The following is a 23,829-nucleotide window of genomic DNA, read 5'->3' as shown; positions in this document are numbered from 1 at the left end:
TCCCCTACAAAGAGAAGAAACTCTAGCTAGCAAGAACTGTCCAATACCAGTCCTTCTGATATTAGCTCCACCTCACCACCAACCCAGATCATTTCTACCTAAGAAACTGCTCAAAGCCATGATTTTCTCTACCCCTCAATGCAAATGGTCCTGTGAGACAGGAAGAAGAGCTGCAGACTAGGCAACAGTCAGATAAATGTCAGTTTGGCTTGCAGAAGGAAGGTGGGCATGATATATGATTCAGAAGGGACCCTCCCTAGTTTCTTAGACTGTAAAGGTTGGAGGGGGGGAGATGAACTTTCAGACTTGAAGATTCTGTCAATGTGACCCTATAATAAAGGCAAAGATAAGACTCCTCTGTGTGCTTCTTATCTGGATTACCTCACAATGTTGCCTGTTCCCATGTTCTCCTCAGATACACTATCTCACGAAGTACAGTTTTCAAAATGGGCCACTTTCTATAGAGGGACGATTGAAAGCATCCTGTGGCATTGTATTCCTGTGTGGTTTAGAGATATTACTGTTTCTGAGAGGAAGGCTGTGCAGGAAGGCTGGGAAGATAGCAGAAAATATTATTGGAAATTGACTTCCTTCTATCCAGGACATGGTATCGGAAGCAGAACTAGATTCTGCCTTTATACCTTTATACCATATAGTATCAACCTTGTCAACTCCCAAGACTCTTTTTTCTGCTATGTATTCTAAATGGTCTGTGATTAATACGTATATGTGTGTCTGTATCGCATTTGCATATGTATGTACATGTACTGCATGTGTATGAATGAAGAGTGTCTGTGTATATGTGTATACTTTTGAGAGCAAGAAAAAGTGACAATAAAACTTATCTTATCCTGTCCTGTCCTGTCCTGGTTGTAAGCTGGAAAAAAATGAGCAAATCCACAGAAAACAAAACACAGCATGACTAACGTTATTCTCTTTGTAGAAGTACGAAAGCACAGGTATCCGACCTCGGCTTCGAAACTTCGCGCTTCCCAAGATCATCGCCCTAGTAGCCACTTTAGGCAGGACTAGTTCCCGAGAATAGGTGCTGCAAACCTAGGACGAAGAAACAGGCAGAACAATCTTTAGTCATTTACTGATGGTCTGTTCCCTTGCAAAACTCTTTCTTACAGTTTTGGCAGAGGCACATTACAGGTAGTCCTCAACTTATGACCATTTGTTTAGCGACTATTCAGTTACAAAGGTGCTGAAAAAGTGTCTTAGAACCGTTGCAATTATAACCATTGCACTTACAACCATTGTAGCATCCTCACAGTCACATGATTGCAATTCGGGTGCTAGGCAACCGGAATGTAATTACGATGGCTGGTTGAAGCATCCCAGGGTCACCTAAGTGCCATTTGAAACTTTCCCAGTGGGCTTCTGACAAGGGGGGGGGCAGGGGGGAGGCAGATGGACTTGATTAATGACTGCACAATTCACATTAAAAAATTGTACAACTGGATGGGACTCACGTAATGACTGCATCTCTTAGCTACAGAAATTCTGTTCTCAACCATGGTCCTTAAGTTGAGGGCTCCCTGTAGCATCTCCTGGCCTAGATAGCAGAGACCCAAAGCAGGTGCAAGCTCACCTCGTAATCCTGGTTGACATTGCTAATTTCCCAAGAGCTGCTGTCAATGCCCATCCGCAGGTAATCTGCTCTGACGTCTACTGACTTCCAGCCTGTTTCTCGGCTGCCTTCAGGCGTTTTGGGGTTGTAAGAGAAGGCGTAAAGTTCTTCGGGTTTCACTAAAGCACAAAAGCAATTTTGAAAGGCAAAAATTTGGGCACTTGAGACTAAATCTTAACAATTTCCTCTGCATATAATGATATTACAAATAAGTTCTTCCTTTAATTTCTATTCCACTTTATTGGATTTGCATCTAACATTTCCTGCAGATTTAAAAATAAACCTAGAAGTTACTAAGCCCCAAGACAATTCACTAGAACCCTTTCAGCAATTGCAAATGTAACTAGAAAGAGCCATTTTGTTATTAGTTTCCCCCCCCCCCGCCCCCACCCAATAAAATGTCTACTGGTATGCACAGTTATTTAAAGATATTGTTGCTTACAACAGAATAACAGAGTTGGAGGGACCTTGTAGATCATCTAGACCAACCCCTCCCCCAAAGCAGGAGACCCTACATCATTTCTGACAGATAGCAGTCCAGTCTCGTCTTGAAAGCTTCCAGTGATGAAGCTCCCACAACTTCCAAAGGCAACTTCTGTTTCATTGGTTGATTGTTCTCAGTGTCAGAAAATTCCTCCTTATTTCCAGGTTGAATCTCTCCTTGATCAGTTTCCATCCATTATTCTTTGTCTGGCCTTCGGGTGCTTTGGAAAATAGCTTGAACACCCCCACCTCTCTGTGGCAGCCCCTTAAATATTGGAACACTGCTATCATGTCTCCCCTGGTCCTTCTCTTCCCTAGACCAGCATGCCCATTGCCTGTAATCATTCTTCATATGTTTTAGCCTCCAGTTCCCTAATCATCTTGTTTGCTCTTCTCTGTACTTTTTCTTGACTCTCAACATCTTTTTTATAGTATGGTGACCAAAACTGGATACAATATTTTAGGTGTGGTCTTATTAAGGCTTTATAAAGTGGTATTAGTACCTCACTTGATCTTGATTGTATTCCTCTGTTAATGCAACTTAGGATTGCATTGGGTTTTTTTGACTGCCGCCGCACACTGATGGCTCTTATTTAATTGGTTGTCCACTAAGACTCCAAGATCCCTCTCACAGTTACTGCTATTGAGCCTGGTTTCACCCAGACTATACGTGCCCTTTTGGTTGTTTTTGCCTAATGCCCCATTTTCAGCCTGTGCATCCCAGTTTTGGCCTCTGCACGTCCCATTTTCCACCTGTTCTAATCCCCGCCACCCAGAACGGGTCAAAAATGGGGCATGCGGAGGCCAAAAACGGGATGCAGAGGCCAAAAATGGGACGCGAAGAGCCGGCAATAGGCGATGGCGACCCCTGCAACTTCAAACAGCTGGTCGTCAGGAGGCCGATCCAACTGACAATCAGCTGCTTGTGCTCATCAGGCTGTGCTGAAGCTGAAACAGGCTGTTTGCTGCAAGGAGGCAAATGGCTGGGAGGCAGAGGCCGAAGGGTGGGAGCCGGCGGGTGGGTGGGGCTTTGGCAACATTTGCTGAATAAGATGCACAGACATTTCCACCCATTTTTTTTGCGTGGGGGAGTGCATCTTATACACCGAAAAATACAGTACTTTACTTGTTTCTAATTGTTGGCAGATCTGTTTTTTATTATCTTTTCCAGTATCTTCTCAGGTATTGCTGTTAGACTGATTGTTCTGTAGTTTCCTGGGTCTGGTTTTTTTTTCTTTCCTTTTCTGAAGATAGGAACATCAGCTCTTTTCCAGTCCTCTGGTAGTTCCCCGGTGCACCAGGATTTTTGGAAGATGTGGTGCAGTGGTTCTGAGATGACATCTGCCAGCTCCTTTAGAACTCTGGGATGTAATCCGTCAGGTCCTGGTGATTTGTATTCATCAAGATCAGACAGGTATCCTCTATTTTTTTCCTTATTTTAACTTTTATTTCTAGTCTGTCTTTTATAGTCATATTTTTGGTAGGTTGGACTATTGTTTCTTTTTGCATGAAGGCCAGTGCAAAGAATGAGTTAAGCAGCTCTGCTTTCTCTATACTGCCTGTTACTTCTATGCTGTCTTCTCTAGTGAACCAACTGTTTCCTTGATTTTCTTTGATGTGTCCTTCTTTCCATTTTTTGTACTTGTCCTTTTTGTCTTTCAATTTGCCAGAGAGATCTTTGTGTAGCCATGCTGATTTCTTCTTGGATTTCTTGTTTTCTTTCTTAGTGGTATTGTGGTGGTCTGGGCTTTTATGATCGTACTTTTCAGAGTTTCCCAAGATTCTTGAGTTGTTTTCCTCTGTAGGATTTTCATCTAAGGAATCTCTCCCATGTTCCTTCTGAGTTTATTAAAATCAGCTCCTTTAAAATCTAAGACTCTGGTGCAGGGGTGGGATCCGACCGGTGTAACTACCGGTTCAGTGATTTTACGTTTTGCACTTCACGTGTGTGTATATTGTCAGCTAGCTGCCTGGACAGCTGAGAAGCGCTGCACACGGGTGCGCAGCAGTTGAAAAAGCACTTTTTTCCTGCTTTTTCAACCGCAGCTATGTTGCAGAAAGCAGCTGCAGTTGAAAAATCAGGAAATAAAGGTCAGGTAAAAGCACGGGCGGGTGGGTGGGCCAAAACAGCAGCAGACATAGAACCGATTCTATGTATGCTCTCTGTCTGCTGCTCTTCAGATCTACCAGTTCTACAGAGGTGGACAGAACTGGTAGAATCCCACCCCTGCTCTGGTGTCATTATGTCCTATTGCTTATGTTTGTGTTATGCTGAATTCTAGTATGACATAGTCATTCTTCCCCAAAGTTCCTGCAGTTTCAACTCCCTCTATCACTTCTTCTCTGTTTGTAAGAATTAAGTCCAGTATGGCTGTCCCTCGAGTTTCACCCTCTACATTTTGGACAACAAAGTTGTCAGCTAGGTTGGTTAGGAACCTATTTGATTTCTCATGGTGAGAAGTCAAGTCTTCCAATTGATATCAGGGTAATTGAAGTCCCCCATTACTACTTTACTGTGTTTCCTTCATTTGTTAGTTGGTTAGCAAAAAGTGCATCTATGTTTTCTGCTTGATTGGGGGGCCTGTTATACACACCTATGCCAACGTCATTCTTTTTTTCTTTTATATTGACCCATATGCATTCTAGGACAGCGGTCATCAACCGGTGGGCCGCAGCCCACTGGTGGGCTGTGAGAAAATTTTGGTGGGCCGCAGAAAAATGTCACCCCCAGAGCACCCCCCAAAAGCAATTAATCCAGGCCGTGCAGAAACACAAGGCTGCGCCGCCCACATGGCCCGTGGGAACCTTCCCCACCCACTCACTCCTTACCCTGTAAAACTTGTCTGCTAAGTTGCTATTTTTCTTTTTTCCGACCATCATCTGTTCTGCTGTGCCGGGAGATTTAGATTAGCTAGGAAGCAGGAAATGGTTGGATTTCTTGCTTTCTAGCTAGTCTTTAGATCTTCGGCTCTTTTTAGCACAGCCGAACCTCCCTTAGGACTGAAGGTTCTATTATTCAGTGCAGACTCACAGCAAGCAAATTTGAGAGACTGAGCTAGCCGATGGCAGATAGATAGATCACTTAATGATTCTATGAACAACTCAATCTGCCTGCCTGCTTTGCCTGATTTTAGGTAAAAGTTGCTCTTTATTTATAAAAAAAATAATCAATATTAATCAATAAGCAATAATCAATATAATCAATACATGGTGTGTTGTGAGTTAATTTTGTGAGTTTGCTTGCAAGCAAATTTTATGTGACAGTCTGAGCTAGCTGATGGCAGATACACAGATCTCTGAATGAATCTGTGATTCTGTGAGCAACTCAATCTGCCTGCCTGCTTTGCCTGATTTTGGGTAAAAGTTGCTCTAAAAAGTTCAATATTTATATAAATATTTATAAATATTTATATTTACATACAAGCCATGCCCAGCATATGACCACCAAGCCACACCCACAAATTAGGCCATGCCCACAGAACCAGTTAGTGATCCCTGGGATTTAAAATTATGAGTTTGGTGATCCCTGAGGTCCAAAAGGTTGGTGACCCCTGTTCTAGGAGCTTTTCGTCTTTGGTTTCGTGCATTTCTGCAATATAGTGGTCCTTTACATACAGTGCAACTCCACCTCCTCTTTTATGAGGTCTGGTTTTTTTGTGTCCTTCTATCAGTATGTTTCAATCATGGGCTTCGTCCCACTAAGTTTCTAGTCCAACTCCCTGCCCAAGTAGGAGACCCTATACCATTCCATACAAGTAGCTGTCCAGTCTCTTCTTAAAATCCTCCCGTGGTGGAGCACCCAAACTTCTGAAGGCCAGCCTTTCCACTTTCTCCTTACTTCTTAGGTTGCTTCTCTGTTTGATTAGTTTCCACCCGTTGTTTCTTGTCTTGCCTCCTGGTGGTTTGGAAAATCAGTTGACCCCCCTTTTCTTTATGGCAGCTCCTCAAACTGCTATCCTGTCATTCCAGTCCTTCGTTTCCCTAAACATACCCAATTCCTGCAACTGTTTTTCATTAGTTTTAACCTCCATCCCCTAATCATCTTTGTTGCTCTTTTCTGCACTCTTTCCAGAGCCTCTATATCTTTTCTATAACATGGGGATCAGAACTGGATGCAGTATTCTATGTGTGGTCTTACTAAGGCTTTTTAAAGCAGTACTAATGCTTCACGTGATCTTGATTTTATCCCTCTGTTAGTGCAACCTAGGTTGCAATTAGATTGGACTTGAGACACTCTTTGCAATCCTTTCTGAATAGATACTTTAAAAAACTTTTCTGGCTGATGAGACTGGAAAACTGAACAAGACAGGGGAAGCACACTTTATAGTTTCTGGGATTGCAATCAAACCTTGTGATAACTTTGGGATTCTGATGGTCTCTGGTCCTTTCTGAAAACTGCAATCACCTGTGCCAATTCTCCCAGCAGAAAGCGCTTAAGGAGAAAGAATTGAATGAAGGAGACCATGTACCTAACAGGTAATCCTCAGCTGTCAATCAACTGCTAGCAAATAATGAGGGATTCGGTGTTTGGCTGACAAAAGATTCAGTGGAGTTTTTTGGAAAAGCTGAATCAGAAGAGCACTGAGGGAAGGCAAGCTAGACAAAAGAAAAGATTACACTTAGCTAAGACAGGCAAGAAGTTTTCAATTTCTTTTCCCCAAAAAAGGATGCACAAGGCATACAGGGGGAAGCTATTGGTAGCTAAGGACCACAGGAAACATTTTTAGTCACAGGGGACAGTGATGCAAAATGAAGACCATTATCAAGAGCATGACTTACTGGTTTTCTTTCTGGCATTGAGGGCCTTCCTTTTTCTCCTACTGAGCAGCATTAAGAGTTTTGGAAATGCCGTTTTCAAGGATTTAAAATACTACAGTGGAACCTCTCTCTGGTCACAAACACTTCTGACCGCGCCCAAATTGGGTCCGACCAAAAAAATCCACATCATTTTTGAATCGGGTCACAGTTCAAAAATCGGGTGGCGAACAAACACGGGCGCGGCAGATTCCCTTTCTGCGCCGTTTTTTTTGTAGGCGCATGCGCAGACAGCCTCACTTCCGGTCATGACCAAATCGGGTTGTGACCGAAGTTACAGCACCAATTACAGTCGTGACCGGAGGTTCCACTGTATATGGGAACCTCCAAGGATGGGCAGAGACCGCTCCCAGGGCATATAAGCAAGGCTCCAGAGGGCAACTAATTGACTTGGTTTAAAATCTAACAGGCAGCTCAAACCCAACATTGATTGGGTTTGGATCCATGGAAAATATGATGACAGTATTAAAATCCAACCCATGCTACAGCCATTGAAGCTGAAATGCCTTGGTTCACTCTGCAGATGATAAACACTCTACCCGTGCCCAATGCCGATCTTTTATCCCAGGCCCAGAGAAGTAGCATCTTATGGAAAACTACCTGCACTGCTTCACATCGTGATATTTATTTACTGGATTTTTATGTCATCTACTACTACCTTATAATTAATTCAAGGCAGCAAACACAACTAACACTCTTTCCTCCTCTTGTTTTCCCCACAACAACCACCCTGTGAAGTGAACTGGGCTGAGAGACGGAGTGGCTGGCCCGAGGTCATCCAGCTGGCTTTCATACCTATGGCTAGACTAGAACTCACCATCTCCTGGTGATTGGTCCAAAGTCACCGAACCGGCTTTCATGCCTGAGGTGGGACTACAATTCACAGTCTCCTGGTTTCTAGGCCAGTACCTTCAGTATAACTTTTAATAATAAAATGAAATATTAATAAAAGAGGCCTTTTTCTCTTCCATCTACTCTTGTGCCTAGTTTTCCGCCCTAATGCTCCAGTGTCCCAGCATCCAACACAAAGAATCCTTGAATCCTGCTAACATCTTCTTAGGAGAAAACCCAAAGCAACTGAGCTACTCTTCTTCCCGCAGGGCCTGGGAAAATGTTCTCCTCCCCAGGGAAAGAGGCATTTTAAACTCGGGGAAAACAGGCTCTGCTTACCACACAGCAGCCCTGGAATGGGAAGCAAACGGACTGTGCATCACACGCACCTGGTTGCGAGAGCTTCAGCAAAGAGGTGTAGACTTCGTGGCAATCTCGTTCTTGCACCATCAGAAAACGAGCCACACGGAAATTCTTGCAACGAATTTGCAGCTGGCAGCCAGACGCGGTCAGTGGTAGCTTCTCCACAGTAGCTATGTGGTGATGGAGGACCTGGAGGAAAGAAGAAAATGTGGGTAGTAATGTGTGTGTGGGGGTCAACTAGGAACCTTCCCGTGGCTAAAATAGCAAAAATCAATACAGGTGGTCCTCAACTTATGACCACAATTGAGCCCAAAATTTCTGTTGCTAAGCAAGGCAGGCGTCCAGTGAATTTTGCCCCCTTTTACAACCTTGTTTACCACAGTTAAGTGATCCATGAGAGTTGTTAGGGTAATAACATGGTTGTTAAATTAATCTGTTTCCCCCACTGCCTTTTGCTTCTCACGTCACAAAAGGGGATCACAGGACTCTGGAACACTGCAACCTCCACAAATATGGGACGGTTGCCAAGCATCCAAATTTTGATCACGTGTCTGTGGGGATGCTGCAACAGTCATAACGGTGGGAAAACTATAATGAGTTATTTCTTTCAGTGCCATTGGAACTTTGAACGGTCATTAAATGAATGGCTATAAGTCGAGGACTACCTGTACCCATATCTACCTGTGAAAAAAATGGCTTGCAGGGACTGAACACTGAAGAGGCAGCACTAACAATGGATTTGATGGAGAACGGGAAGTGAGCGTGAAAGTGGCTGCCAATCTGATTTCTCCTAGGTGAATTCTCACTGCCAAAGCTGCCGTATCCCACAGACTCGGCACTGTGTGTTAAAATGCCTCCATTTTAAAGCAGGAATGCAATCTAAGATAATGTGTTGAGTGAGGCTTATGCAGGCTTTGGAAGATAATGGACACTGAAAATGAAGCCGAACTGGACGTCCTGGAGTGACGAGGAGTACCAGAGGAGTAATAGCTCCTTAAAAAACCTTGGTCCAGCTGGCCCAGCTGGTAGTGCCTCATAAGAGCCCCTTTCCAGGGTTACAGGAGAAGATGGTTAACAGCTTTGAAGGCGGAAGAGGGCTCTATGCCGCAACGGCACGTAAAACGGTAGAACCATCTTCTAGGACCGGGATGACAAACCTATGGCACGCATGCCACAAGTGCCACGCAGAGCCACTTGTGCTGGCATGAGAGCCGCAGGCAAACTTACCTCACTGCGCATGTGTGTGCCTCACACCTGATTTTTCGGTTGGTTTGAGGTCTTTTCGGCCTCCCAAAGGCTGGGAAAAAGCTTCTGCAAGGCTTTTCAGGCCAAATTATGGGCCCGTTCCGTCATTTCCGGTCTTACAGGAAGTGACAAAACGGACCTATAATTCATCCTGAAAAGCCTTGCAGAAGCTTTTTCCAAGCCTCTGGGAGGCCAAAAAAGACCTCAAAGCAGCTGAAAAATAAGCTGTGAGGCGCACTGCAGGTAAGGGGGTGGCGGGGGGAATTGCGTGCATGCGCAGGGGGCATGGGGAAGGGGGTCGTGCATTGCATTCTGGGTGCTGACACACAAGTGCCTGTGCACTTGCGCGCATGCAATTTTTGGCACAGTGGCCCAAAAAGGTTAGCCACCCCTGTTCTAGGAGAAGGGAAACTCTGATTTCAAACCTCCAAACCTGCCTTGTGGCTATATCTATTCTTAGAAAAGGTTTCAGGAGGCAAAATCTGGAGCCAGAGTCCTGGAAGCATTTTGTGACTGTGTATGATCACGGTCTGTTAACTCCTGCGACGCAGCTGGAACTAATCCTATCGCCTCTGCTCTTCCATTAGACTGTTTCAGTGACATGGAGAGGGGGGACCTGCTGCTTGGGTAACCGTTTATCCTCCATATTAAATTACTCAGGCCTCCTGCTCTGGGGAGGACGCTCCAGCTTTGCATACAGCATGGAAACCACATGGGAAGTGGCAGTTCTGGTTTCGTAGCCTGATACCAGAGTCTCTTAAGGATGCCAGTTCAATTCAATGGCCGTTTTGGAGAAGTTGATCTTCTTAACCGCTTAGGAAGCTAAGAATGGAGAACTTGTGGTCAGCCAAGTTAAGAGGAAAGTTCAGGTGGTTGGGAGGAGACTTTGTTTTGGCTGCTTTTATATTTTCCTTTTCACTAAATGACCTCAGCACAGCAGGATTCATGCAGGGGTGAAAATGAAGGTTGAACAATGACCTCTATGCCTATCGCATCTTTAGGCCAGCTTGTCAATGATACTTTGGCTAAACACATCACTCAACCTTTAAAAATGTAGGCTCTGATCTCAGTTAACTGATAGGAACAGGAGAGCACGCAAACTCTGGTCACAAGATGGTGACCCTCAGGGTAACAATCAAAGCTCCATCTGGTTTTTTTTCTCCATGTGCGTTACACACTATGAACAGGCAGGGCTTTGTTTGCAATCTCATTATCAGGCACAGAAGACCAGACCCACCTGTGAAAGTCCAATTAAACTGATTGATTGCTACTTATGTCTTTGTACAGCAATGTTCTCAAGGAATGGTCAGCACCTGCTTGGAATTAGTTAAGGGTCAACAGAATTCAAGGGGGATTGGAATTGGTCTGCTTGTGGCTATGTATGAAACAAACAAAATGTTAAAAAGTTGTGACATTTATGTAGTTACTTACCAAGCACATCTAAAGTATATTAAAGTAACCAAAATATATTTACAATTCCCAAAGCATGTCACAGCTTTGAGCAGACCTAATGTTTGAAAATTGAAAGCTGAAAAATTTGACAGACCTGAGGGCAGTGGTGGCTAACCTTTTTGGGCTCCTGTGCCAAACATTGTGTGCACGCTTGCACGCTCACATGCCAGTACCCAGAAGGCAACCCCCCACGCCCCTGTGCATGTGTGTGCAATTACCCCCCCGGCCTCCCCCTTACCTGCACTGCACCTCCCAGCTGATTTTCGGCCCGTTTGAGGCCTTTTTCAGCCTCCCAGAGGCTTGAGGAAAGGCTTCTGCAGGCTTTGCAGGCCGAAAAATGGACCCATTTTGTCACTTCCGGTATTTCCGGAAATACAGGAAGTGATGAAACAGGCCTATTTTTTGGCCTGCAAAGGCTTTCCTCAAGCCTCTGGGAGGCCAAAAAATGGCTGTGAGCCGCGCGTATGCGCAGTGATGTAAGTTTGTCTGCAGCTCACGTGCCAGCATATGCCATAGGTTCACCCATCAAAGCCCTAGGGATTCAACCAACAACGTAACTACCAACCAGAGCCACTAATATTCAAAGACATTTCAACTAACTTCTGGCATCCAACACTCAATACCACTTGTCACTGGGAGACCTTCGCCTGCAGAGAAGGTATTTAAAGGCCAGACAAGCACTCAAATGGGGACAAAACATCTGCAACCAAATCGCCAAGCTCAGAGCTCAAACCAACAACATAACTGTAGGACTGACCCCGAGGACCAGGAAGAAGAGCTGCCACTAAGACAACAGTCAGATAAAAGAAATTTGAGTCTGAGGCAGAAATGTAATTTAAGAAAGCATTTCATGCTTGATCTTCCTTTGTTCTCTCAGAGATAAAGGAAGGGAGGCACATTCGTAGTTGCAAGATGAGGTTAATTTAACCTTACAATAAAAGTAGTATTACCAGTCAGAACTTTGGTTTCTAATAGTCTGGTCTACCTCAAAAGATTGACAAGGACAACCTTAATTAATAACCATTTCAAAAAAAATACGATATGCATGTCTAATTGTTTAATAACTCTGCAGAATATATTTCCAAGCACAATGTGTGAAAACCAAGCTATAGATTTCCAGGTCTTCACAGTCTGTTGACTAACTTGATTAGTCTGATCCATCAAGGGTCCCAGATTCAAATGTTGTTTATGAGCCACAGGCCAAACAGCAGCAATTTTTAACCTGGTTAATGCTGGGATTTGCAATCTTCAGCATCTATAAAACAGCCAGTTAGGGATAGCCACATTGCTTAGATTAAACCCATTACAGGTAGTTCTTGACTTACAACTATAACTAAACCTGCCCATTATGGTCATAAGTTGTGGCAATCATAAAGCTGGTCATCACATAACCAGACCTGTTCTTACAACCTTTTTGGGCAGTGGCCACTAAGCAAACATCACAGTTGAAAAGCAAACACCACAACTGTAAAGCGAACCCATTGTTTGCTATGGGGCATTTTTTCAAAAACCGGAAGTAAACACCAGTTTTCAGCAAAAACATTGTAAATCATGATCACATGACCCCAGCCATAAATGTGGGCCAGCTGCTGCAGTCATGTGACTGCCTGGAGGGACAGCTATCAAAACTTCAGAATGGAGTCATAAGTACAGGTAGTCCTCAAGTTATCACAATTGAGTCCAAAATTTATGTTGCTAAGTGAAACATTTAAGTGAATTTGCCCCATTTTATGACTTTTTGCCACAGTTGTTAAGTGAATTATTCCATTTTGATAAGTGAGTAACATGGTTGTTAAGTGAATCAGGCTTCCCCATTGACTTTGCTTGCCAGAAGGTCGCAAAAGGGGATGATGTGACCCTCTGGGACATTGCAGCTGTCATAAATATGAACCAGTTGCCAAGCACCTGGATTTTGATTGTGTGATCATGGGAATTCTGCAGTGGTCATAAGTATGAAAAACAGTCATAAGTCGCCTTTTTTAGTGCCATTGTAACTTTGAAGGTCACTAAATGAATAGTTTTAAGTTGAGGACTACCTGTACTCCTCCTTTTCAGGAGGATCTGTTGTAACTTAACTGTTGCTAAGTGGCCAGCCGTAAGCCAAGGACTACCTGTACTATTAACATGGAAGTGCACTGAGAGCTCAGGAGACAAGAACCGTTTGGTTCTCAGTGGTCTGGAAAATTGCCATATTCCAACCTTACCCATGTCTCTTTTCGAATGTCCGTTGAGGTGTCCACATAGATCAGATGAGTAGCCGTCAAATACAGTGTCCCATTTGCTGATTTCTTGTTGGTATAACGATCTAGCAGCTTGACATTTTCTACCTGTAGGGCAGAGAGGGGGAAAAAAAGAAACCAGAAAGAAAGAAACTAATTAGAACATGTCTAAAAGAGGCAGAATGCACCAGATTAGCCATTGCGCATGGAAAGCATTTGCACCACTCAAAGTGCCTGCTGTTCCTTGTGCCGGCAAGGAAGCGAGTAATTACTAAACAGATGGGAAAAGGTATCTTCCTTCTAATTAGCCCAGAGCCTCATTGTGCTGCAATAGGAAGCCAATTAGGTCAAAACTGTAATCACTGCACACTGGGTTGTCCATCACGAAGAAAAATCGCTTCTAGGTGAGTAAGAAAGACCCCTTTTATGAGGTGTCCCATACTACCAGCTCTTACAATACTAGACAACACAGTGTCAACACTAGAGACCTTCAAATTTCTAGGTTCTACTATATCACATGACCTAAAATGGACACCTAACATCAAAAACGTCATCAAAAAAGCAGAACAAAGAATGTTCTTTCTGCACTAACTCAGGAAGCTCAAACTGCCCAAGGAGCTGCTGATCCAGTTCTACAGAGGAATGATGGAGTCTGTCATCTGCACCTCTATGACTCTCTGGTTTGGTTCTGCAACCCAACAGGACAGACACAGACTTCAGAGGATAATTAGGACTGCAGAAAAAACAATGGCTACCAACCTGCCTTCCATTGAGGACCTGGATAGAGCAGGAGTCAAAAAGAGGGCTGTGAAAATATCTACAGACGCCTCACATCCCGGACATGAACTGTTTCAACTCCTACCCTCAAAACGACGCTATAGAGCACCGCACACCAGAACAACTAGACACAAGAACAGTTTTTTCCCCAAAAGCCATCACTCCGCTAAACAAATAATTCCCTCAACCCTGTTCAACTATTTCAAACTCTGCACTACTATTACTGTTAATCTTCTCATCACTCCTTATCACCCATCCCCTCCCACTTGTGACTGTATGACTGTAACTTTGTCGCTGGTATACTTACGAGTTATATTGACTGTTTCCTAGTATGATTGATTGCTTATTGTACCCTATGACTATCATTAAGTGTCGTACCTTATGATTCTTGACTCCTGACAAATGTATCTTTTCTTTTATGTATACTGAGAGTATTTACACCAAGACAAATTCCTTGTGTGTCCAATTACACTTGCCCAATAAAGTATTCTATCTATTCTATCTATCTATCTTCATATACCCCATTACAAGTTTCTGGTATAAGGTTCAGCTATTCAGCCAACTTGGGAACAAGGAGTTCTTTCTGTATGGATGAAAATCAGTGGTCAAGAAGACGGTGGGGATTGCAAGAATAATGACTTTCTGTCAAGGGAAAAATAATAATAATAATAATATTTTGCCTCAATTGAAATGATTTCAATCAAAAAGCTGGAGGAATAAAGTCCAGAATGAGTAGTTATGAGGCAACAGGGTTCAGGAAATACATTTCTGCACCTAAGCACACAATGATATCCTCTCCCCTTCATTCACAGGGCTCATCTCCATGATCCACTGTGGAGTATCTGACTTTTGCCAATGGTGCTTAAGAAACCAGCAAATCAGTTATGAGGAAGTTCTCCAGAGGGCAATAAAAGAGAAGCCTTAGCAACTCAGCCACCTGGGGCAAGAGGGGTTTGGGAGTTGTAGTCCAGCAAGATCTGGAGGGACAGAGGATTCCCGTCCCCCACAGTAGTGAACATAGATTGAAGAATCCTAAAGTCTAAGGCAATGGTCCCAACCCTTCTGACTTTGGAGACCAGCGGTGGGGGGGAGGGGAGGGAGATGGTTCTGCCCGCAAAGCCGGTGAGCGCACACAGCTCCGTTTGCACAAGCCTAAGTGGAGATGCATGTGTGAGGACGCTCGCCTGTTGCTTGTGCGGCCAGTTTGGAGCTGCAGCCCAAGGTTGGAGGCCCCTGGTCTAAGGGACTTTGTCGATGGAGATTCTCGATCACCCAGGTCTGTTGTCCCAAAGGTACTTTTTCCAAAAGGTAACTGGACTTTCGTGGGTTTTTCTCCTTTGAAAACGTTCTTCTCATCCAAGAAGCTTCAATCAATCAATCTCCATTAAAGGGGAAAATTCTCCAGTGAAGGAAAAAAAAACAACAACAACGGGTTGCTCTATATCAGGGGTCTCCAAACTTGGCAGCTTTAAGACTTGTGGACTTCAACTCCCAAAATGGGAGTTGGCTGGGGAATTCTGGGAGCTGACGTCCACAAGTCTTAAAGCTGCCAAGTTTGGAGACCCCTGTTCCATACGGTAAACCCCTTCACTGATTGACAGCTCTTGCTCTGTCAAGAGGTTCTCCCCCATGTCAAATCTGCATCAACATCCCTGGAACTTCCATCCGGGTCTAACGCTCTGGGACTAGTCACGTTTTTCAGTGCCGTTGTAACTTTGAGCTGTCACTAAATGAACTATTGTAAGTCAAGGACTATCTGTACTTAGGGCTCTTTTTTTAACCATTCCTTGTAGGAACAGCGAATTCAACAAGTGAGCAGGACCGAATAATAAGTAAAAGGAAGCTCTTGAGGTAGGGAGGGGAGCCCAACCCTTCATCAGGTATGGAGGAAGCCAAGGGACAAAAAAAACTCACCCGAGATGCTAAGTGCTTCACAGCGGATGGAAAAGAGGACACTGCACAAAAGCATGGCCATGCCCAAGACCACTGCACACACGCTCCAAGCTCACTTTGGAAAGCAAATGGAGACATAATGAAACTGTCATCTAATATTTCAGAATATTTCAGAAACTGCTGGATAGAGTTACAGGTAATCTTTGATTTATGGCCTGTCATTTAGCGACCTACCTGGGAGATACTTATGGCAAAGACTGGGCAGCCCCTCCCCCTGCAGGTATGGGATAGCATTTCAGGTGCTCAGCAACCAGCCTCCAGTTATGGCCATTTGCACTATCCCAACCACGGTCACATGACCCTGTCTTATGACATTTTGCCAAAACCCTGAATTTACCGTACTTCCTATTCTTGGCAAAACTGGCCCATAGCAAACAACTGCTCTGCTTAATGACCATGGCATTTACTTAACTATGGAGGTCACTTTACAACTGTATTTGCTTAACGACTGTTGCAAAAAAAATGTCATAAAATAGGGTTGATCATACGGGTGACCCTTTTTACAACTGACATATGATTTAGCACCATAATGGGCAGACTCCATTATGGTCATAACCTGAGGACTACCTCTATAAAAACTCAAGTAAACCAGCTCCTGTGATAAATAAAGCATGGTGGAATAATCTCATAGTTCATCTTAATCTTCAATCCCTCAATAATTGTGCAATTAATTCTCACTCTTTCTCTCTACGAGATGCAAAACCTTCTATCATACTGGGCACTTTATACTGTTTGCACTAGGTATTCCATATACTGCATTCCCTCCACACCCTATTTAGCATCCCATCATAGGACATAGAATAACAGAGTTGGAAGGGACCTGAGAGGTCTTCTAATCCAACTACTGCTGAAGTCGGAAACCTTACACCATTTTAGACAAATGGTTGTCAAATTTCTTTTTAAAAGCCTCCAATGATAAAGGACCAACAACTTCTAAAGGTAAGCCATTCCACTGGTTAATTGTTCTCACTACTGTATTAGGACATTTTTCCTTAGTTCCCGGTTGCTTCTCCCTTTGGTTAGTTTCCACCCATTGTTTCTTGTTCTGCCTTCTGGTGCTTTGGAGAACAAGTTAATCCCCTCTTCTTTGTAGCAGCCCCTCAAGTATTGGAAGACTGCTCATTCTTATCTCCCCTCATTCTTCTTTTCACTAGACTAGCCAAGCCCAGTTCCTGCCACCGTTCATTATGTGCCTTTTAGCCTCCAGCCCCCTAATCATCCTTGTTGCTCTTTTCTGCACCCTCTCCAGAGTCTCAACATTTTTTATAATGCGGTGACCAAAACGGATGCAATATTTAAGTGTGGTCTTACCAAGGCCACACTTGAAACTATCATGCTTGACCTTCTTTGTGATTTGTTACATACTTTTCTTCAGTGCATTCCACTTATTTTTAGGTTTTCCTGACGTTACATATATATATAACAAAACAAGCAGAAGCATTGTTCATTCCCACCTTTGACACAGCAGTTTCTTTCCCATACATATAGTTAAGATACCCCTTCCGACTTTTGACATCAAATCACATGACTTTTAAGACCACCCACTCAGCTTTTTACTGAGCCCATTTCATAGAACATAGAATCTCAGGTCTGGAAGGGACTTCAATGGCCTTTTAGTCCAACCCCCTGCTCAAGGCAGGAGTCTTTATCGCATCCTGGTTAAATGGTTGTCCAATCTATGAAGAACACATATGGGGTTCTCCTAACTAATTTGCTCAGACCGAAGAAGCTACCTGGATAAGCAGAGAAACATTCGAACCAATAGGAAAAGAAGTCCAGTTGTCGTAACTCAACTTCCAGACAGGTTGAAAATTACTGCATATTAAATGGCAACCGAGGGCATAAGAAAATAACCACAAGGAGACTTGCACTCCACTGGTCCACGGTCGCTCATCCCACTACAGGTAGTCCTTGACTTACAACCATTCACTTAGCAACTGTTTAAAGTTATGATGGTCTCCCTCCCCTCCCCCAATTTTGAGGTTACAATGGCCACACCAGTTATGTGCTTGCATTTCAGATGCTTGGCAACCAACTCATTTTATTGCCATTTACAGTATCCACAGACACACAACTGCAATTTTCAATGTTTTTTGTTGATTTCCAAGATTTACTTTCAGTTTCTGATCAAAAACACTCATTAGTTATAGTGGATTTGCTTAATGACTGCAGGGTTCACTTAATGACCACCACAAAAAGTGTTGTAAAGTCAAGTCTGATCAACAACTGCAATGATGGCAATTCCTGGCTCAAATATGGCTGTAAATTGAGGACTTGCAATTAGCTTTGGGGTCAAATCCAGACAGGGCCCTTAATCGTCATCTAGTCAATCATTCCCATTCCAACATTTCATTTTATTTTTAGCCAAGATCCTGCTTCCAATTACTCCCAGTGCCACCAAATGCCGCTAAAGTTTCAGCATAAGCACAAGAATGTTTAACTTTGCCTCTTTTAAGAAGAAATCTGGCCAAACTAAGCACCGAGTCAGCTCTCCCTAGAAAATGAGATTTAAACCACCATTCAGATTTTTAAGCTCCACCAATCCAATACTTTCTGCTCTTATGCAGAGTAATGAATAATGAACCAAAATCTGACTACAATGTAACATCACGGTTCCTAAAGATTGGTTGCCTGTTCCTGGAGACCAGGAGCTCTTTCTGCAATCTTTGCCTTTCCCACTAGCCAGGATTGCTAAAAACTAACCATCAAGTTGTGTCAGGATCTTGCTTGCAAGAACTGTCCTGTAACTTTTCCTGGTGCAAGAGGAAACAGATCTAGGCACTAGTCAAAAGACAGAGGGCAGCTGTTGCAACCAAACTCCTAACACAGGTTTCCTGGCTCTATTTTTAAAAGATGCCTGTGTCTTTATTTCAGGTCATTAATAAGCCATCTTCCCATCCTGCCCTACTTCCTCCATCTGGCATTTTTCAGAAGCAATACAAGATTTATCTCTGGGTAACATAAAGAGAGAAAGAGAAAGGTACCACAAAGTCAGACCTCTACATTTCCGGACACTGTTCTTGCAAAAAGGGAAATAAATTATGACTTTCCTGTTAAGTTCCTTTTCACCAAAAGAAAAGCAATTGCATGGGGTTTAGAAATACTGGGTTCGTTCTCTTTTCTCAACCTAGGGAAATGGGAGGGAGCAATAATAGAAGGAAATGGATCTGGGATAGGTGAGCTTTCGATGCTGTAAGGAAACTTTGATTCCCACAATGGACAAATGGCTCCAAAAATTGATGGGGTCAGCAGAGATGGCTAAATTGACTTCTTTGATTAAAGAAAAGAACACAATTTATTTTATTTCTACTTGCAAACTGATTTGGGATTTTGCACTTGAGGTGGGAAAAAAATGAATCTTTGATTTTGGCTTTTGCGGATTAGATAGGGTTGTTGTAAAAAATGGCTAGCATATATTATGTAAAAGTAAAAAGTTGAGGTTGTATGTTATTACCTTATTCTACCGAGCCAAAAGGAACTGGAAGTCAATATTTTTTTCTTTTTCCCTTCACCCTTTATTCTATACAGAATAACAGAGTTTGGAAAGGGACCTTGGAGGTTTTCTAGTCCATCCCCCTGCTCCAGCAGGAAACCCTATACCATTTCAGACAAATGGTTGTCCAATCTCTTCTTCAAAACCTCCAGTGATGGAGCACCCACAACTTAGGGAGGCAAGGTGTTCCACTAATTAATTGTTCTCACTGTCAGGAAACTTCTCCTTAGTTGTAGGTTGCTTCTCTCCTTAATTAGGGAATATTGCGGCTCCCATCCCTGAGGGAGATATACCTGGTGGGACCCAGAAGAAGGGCCTTCTCCGTGGTGGCTCCCTCTCTCTGGAACATCATCCCCCCCGAGATTAGAATGGCCCCCACTCTAGCACTCTTCCGGAAGGCACTGAAGAAGACCTGGTTCTGCCAGCGGGCCTGGGGAACCCAGAGAGGGATGGAGCCTATCAAATGGCTACTGTGGTCGGGGCGGGGGTGATTTTGTTCTATTGTACTTTATTAATTTATTTGATTCTTTTTGTTAGTTTTTGTTTTTTATTTTTATTTTTTTGCTTTAAATATGGTTTTACATTGTGTAAGTCGTCTCGAGTTGCCATGGGAAAATAGGCAGCAATATAAATTAAATAAACAAATAAATAGTTTTCTTCTTTCGCTTTTCCTTCCCCATTTTCATTTTTCTTTGTATTTCTACATTTTATGGTTTTTTTGAAACCATAAACTTTCATTGCACTTGAAGAATCCAAGTCCCACAAGCTGAGAAGTGCCACTGGAACAATTTTGAAAGAAACCTTCTCATTATGAACTGCATCTAAAATAGGGAGGAAGTGCAAATTGACATGCTTTTGGATCCTTTGGAAGGCCTGCTGCTTCCAAACACCCATGAAAATAAGGTTACAGCCTCATAAAATAAACCAATGATCTTCCGCTATCCTTTCAGGCAGTTTAGAAACTTCACCAGAGACTCTTCTAGAAGTTACCCAGCTTCCCAGCAGCACATTTAATGGGGAAAAAATGTATTGCTAGAAACAATCTCTGGGCAACTGATTTGGCCAGCTGCTCAAAGCAATAAACTGGATGGGTAAAAATAATCTTTTCAGAGTATAAAACATGGAGAGACCAATATAGCAGCCACGCAAAGAGGTCTGCAAAGGAATTTTAATACCTTGGTTATAATTAGAGCACTAAAGGATGCCCTCTGCACATGCTCCTAAAGCCCTCTAAGGATCCTGCACATTCTAGTACTCATTTGCCCGCTCTTTGAATTGAAACTCACACCCTACAGATACACAGGCTCCAGCTTGGTAGAGCAGAGCAAAAGGCTGGTGGAAATGGGGACAAGTACAGGTAGTCCTCACCTTACGACCACAATTGAGCTCAAAGTTTATGTTGTTGAGAAATTTGTTAAGTGATTTTTGCCCCCTTTTACTGCTTTTCTCACCACATTTGTTAAGGGAATCACTGCAGTTCTTAAATTAGCAACACGGCTGTTAAGTCAATCTGGCTTCCCCATTGGCTTTGCTTGTCAGAAGGTCCCAAAAGGGGATCATGTGACCCCAGGACTCTGCAAGAGTCATAAATGTGAGTCAGTCGCCAAGTGGCCCAATGTAAATCACATGACCATGGGGATGCTATAACGGTCGTAAGTGTGAAAAATGGTCATAAGTCACTTTTTTCAGTGCTGTTGTAACTTTAAACGGTCACTCAATGAACTGTTGTAAGTCGACTCAACTTTTGGTATCTGAATTTCTACTGAAAAGCAAGGCAGTTGTCAAGCAAATCATGCCCAATTTTACAACCTTTTTTCCCCAATTGTTAAAAGAATGATTGATTAAGTAAATCATAGTAACAGAATAACAGAGTTGGAAGGGACCTTGTGTGGTCTTCTAGTCCAATCCGCTGCTCAAGCAGGAGACCCTATACCATTCCAGTAGTTGTAGTTCTAGCAACAGTAGTTGTGAATCAAATCACTGCAGTTGTTAAACAAAACAATTGTGAATGAAGCTGTTGTTGAGCAAATCCAGCTTCTTCCATTTGTGGGAAACTGGCTGGGAAGGTCACAAATGAAGTTCTCGTGATCCTGGGGTACTGCATCCATCATAAATACATGCCAGTTACCTAGTGCCCAAATTTTGATCACATGACCATGGAGATGCTGTGACCATTGTAAGTGTGAGGATTGGTTGTAAATCAATTTTTTCAGTGCTGTTGTAACTTTGAACAGTTGCTAAATTAATGGCTGTAAATCAAGGACTATCTGTAAGATGATTGTTTAACCACAGATCAGAACATATAATGCAGCATAAAATGCAGTAACAGTAAAACAGTAAGATTGTAAAATAAAGTAATAATAAGAATGGTAGATGCAAAAAATGTTAGCGAGAGATAAAGCCAAAGCCACAACTAAGAAATTAAGTATTTCTAAGTTTAAATGGGAGGCAAGGTGAAACTTGGGATTTGGGAAGAAAAGGAAGGGAATCACAATTGTGGAGAAGCCACGCTTGTGTTTGCTTTGGTACTTCTTTTCAGCAATAAAGCCAGATGTAACCAGAGAAAATGTACTCTACACATGTTCAGAGGACCCTTTATCCTACGATGTGAAATGTACCCTTTTTTCTGTGTCCAAAATCCAGCTCCCCATCTGCTTTGGATGGTTCTTTTAGCACCACACACTCACTGCCAATTAGAAGAACCAATTTGTCATTAAACCAGAGCACACAGGTCCACAAACCCACTGAGACGACTGTGTGTGTTTCAGGGGATTGTGAGAACAGAGGCAGAGAATGGGGGGGGGCAGGCTGGCCAGATCTCAAAGGGAAGGGACCCACTTCCTTCTCCCACCAGCTTGGAAGCAACTTGCCCCGAAAACAGCGACATTAACGGAACCCTTCTCCAACTGGGTGCCCTCCGGAGATGCTGGACTGGCATACCCATCATTCCCTCTCAAGTCAAGCTTGGTGGTCCTAACTTTGGATGCACCATTAGTTTTTGTCTGCTGTGCTGGCACTGCCAGCTTCAGCCCTGGGATGGGGGGGGGGGTCTCGGATGCCAGTCCACTATTACAAGGTGGCCGTTTTTTACTTTGGTTGGCTTGAATAAAAATAAAATACCAAACACCTTATTATAATTAGGTTCCTATTTGTATCCTTTGCCATTATATTTACGGTGCTCTAGCTCATATAAATACATTTAAATGTTTTATAAATGTATAATTGTATAAACATATTTAAGCATAAATAACATTGTATAAAATATAAATGTAGACTATATATAAACATACATGCAATATGTATACGAAGTTTATACCTATGCATAAATATAAATGAAAAAAAAATATGTATGTATATATGCATATATATGCAAAATAAATACAAATATATCAATACATAATATCTGTATAAATAACCCAAGGCGGCTCCTCCTATTCCTCCAAAACAACCCTGTGAGGTAGACTGGCCTTCACTCAGCACTGCAAGAGGGGCAGCTCTATAAACAGATCTAATAAGTGAGCCAGTCGGCAACCCCGCTCAGCCATGCTTCCCGTGGTTGCATTCACACAACCCCGAGTGCTCCTTCCTCGGCGTGTGCAGCGAGCTCAGAGTCCCAGGAAACGCGTGTCGTCGGTCAGATCCGCGTGGGAACCCCGCTCAGGCTCCCCAACGGGCTGACCCCCCTTGCCCAGCCGGTCGGGCTCGCTTCCAGTCTCCCCCTCGGGCGGACCCAGCCCCGCGGAGCACGTGGGGACGCAGCCCGCGGGGACGCCGAGCCACGGGGAGGGGTCGGGACAGCGGGCAGGCACTCTGCACATGCCCAGAGACCCCTCCACAGGCCGGGGGAGCGCAGGGGACCCCCTGCCCCTCCCGCCTCACCTTGGGCGTCGTGATATACTCCATCGCCGAAGCCGCCGGCCTCTTCCACGTCCGGATCTCGCGAAGGCTCGCGAGATGTCGCGGAGGAGGCGCTTCGTCCGCCATCTTGTGTGAGGGCAGCTGCCCTTCCCCAGCGGAGTGCTGGCACCGGCCGGCCCTTGGAGTTCTGCACCGCCTCCTACCGGAGGGACCCCCGAACTGCACCCCTTCAATAATCCGTTATGGAAATACTGTACATTGGGCTCGTTGGGGGGCACCTCTGGGCTGAGATTCCTCCTGCTTTTGCCCCAGGAGATACAGAGCACTGTTGTCTCCTGGCTGTTTCCCCCCAAACAGGGGGCACCCCTGTGAAGTAGACCTGAGTTTGGATTTTGCTGGTTCCAGTCCATCTCCTTCCCAAGTCCAACCACTGGCCTCAGTGCAGGCATTGCAAGCCATTACACAAATCATGGACTTCAGGTTGCATCAGCCAGCCAAGGATGGTTTAGATCAGGGGTGTCCAACCTTGGCAACTTTAAGCCTGGAGGACTTCAACTCCCAGAATTCCCCAGCCAGCTTTGCTGGCTGGGGAATTCTGGGAGTTGAAGTCCTCCAGGCTTAAAGTTGCCAAGGTTGGACACCCTGGTTTAGATAATCCATAGTTTAACCAACCATAGTTTAGCAGTGTGAGAGAAACAAGTCTTTAA

General features: G+C 43.7%; 1 protein-coding gene across 1 annotated transcript in view; it reads right to left on the bottom strand.

Moving 5' to 3' along the window:
- The window catches only part of MTMR8 (myotubularin related protein 8), a 41,849-nt gene extending 18,650 nt beyond the window's left edge, over nt 1–23,199 (bottom strand). Inside the window, exons 1-5 of the mRNA XM_087971951.1 lie at nt 23,144–23,199; nt 13,027–13,149; nt 8,152–8,314; nt 1,595–1,752; nt 928–1,056 (exon numbers count right to left, since the gene is read on the bottom strand). Coding sequence (XP_087828077.1) covers nt 928–1,056; nt 1,595–1,752; nt 8,152–8,314; nt 13,027–13,149; nt 23,144–23,167 — 597 coding nt within the window. The 5' untranslated portion in view covers nt 23,168–23,199. The remainder of the gene's footprint in view (nt 1–927; nt 1,057–1,594; nt 1,753–8,151; nt 8,315–13,026; nt 13,150–23,143) is intronic.
- Between the last annotated feature and the right edge of the window lie 630 nt (nt 23,200–23,829).

The sequence above is a fragment of the Notechis scutatus genome, chromosome 10 (assembly GCF_049901735.1).
Source record: "Notechis scutatus isolate UNSWTSFEM ecotype Mainland chromosome 10, rNotScu1.2, whole genome shotgun sequence".
NCBI lineage: Eukaryota > Metazoa > Chordata > Lepidosauria > Squamata > Elapidae > Notechis > Notechis scutatus.
The sequence above is the reverse complement of the archived record's forward strand: the minus strand, read 5'-3'. Positions and strand labels throughout refer to the sequence as shown.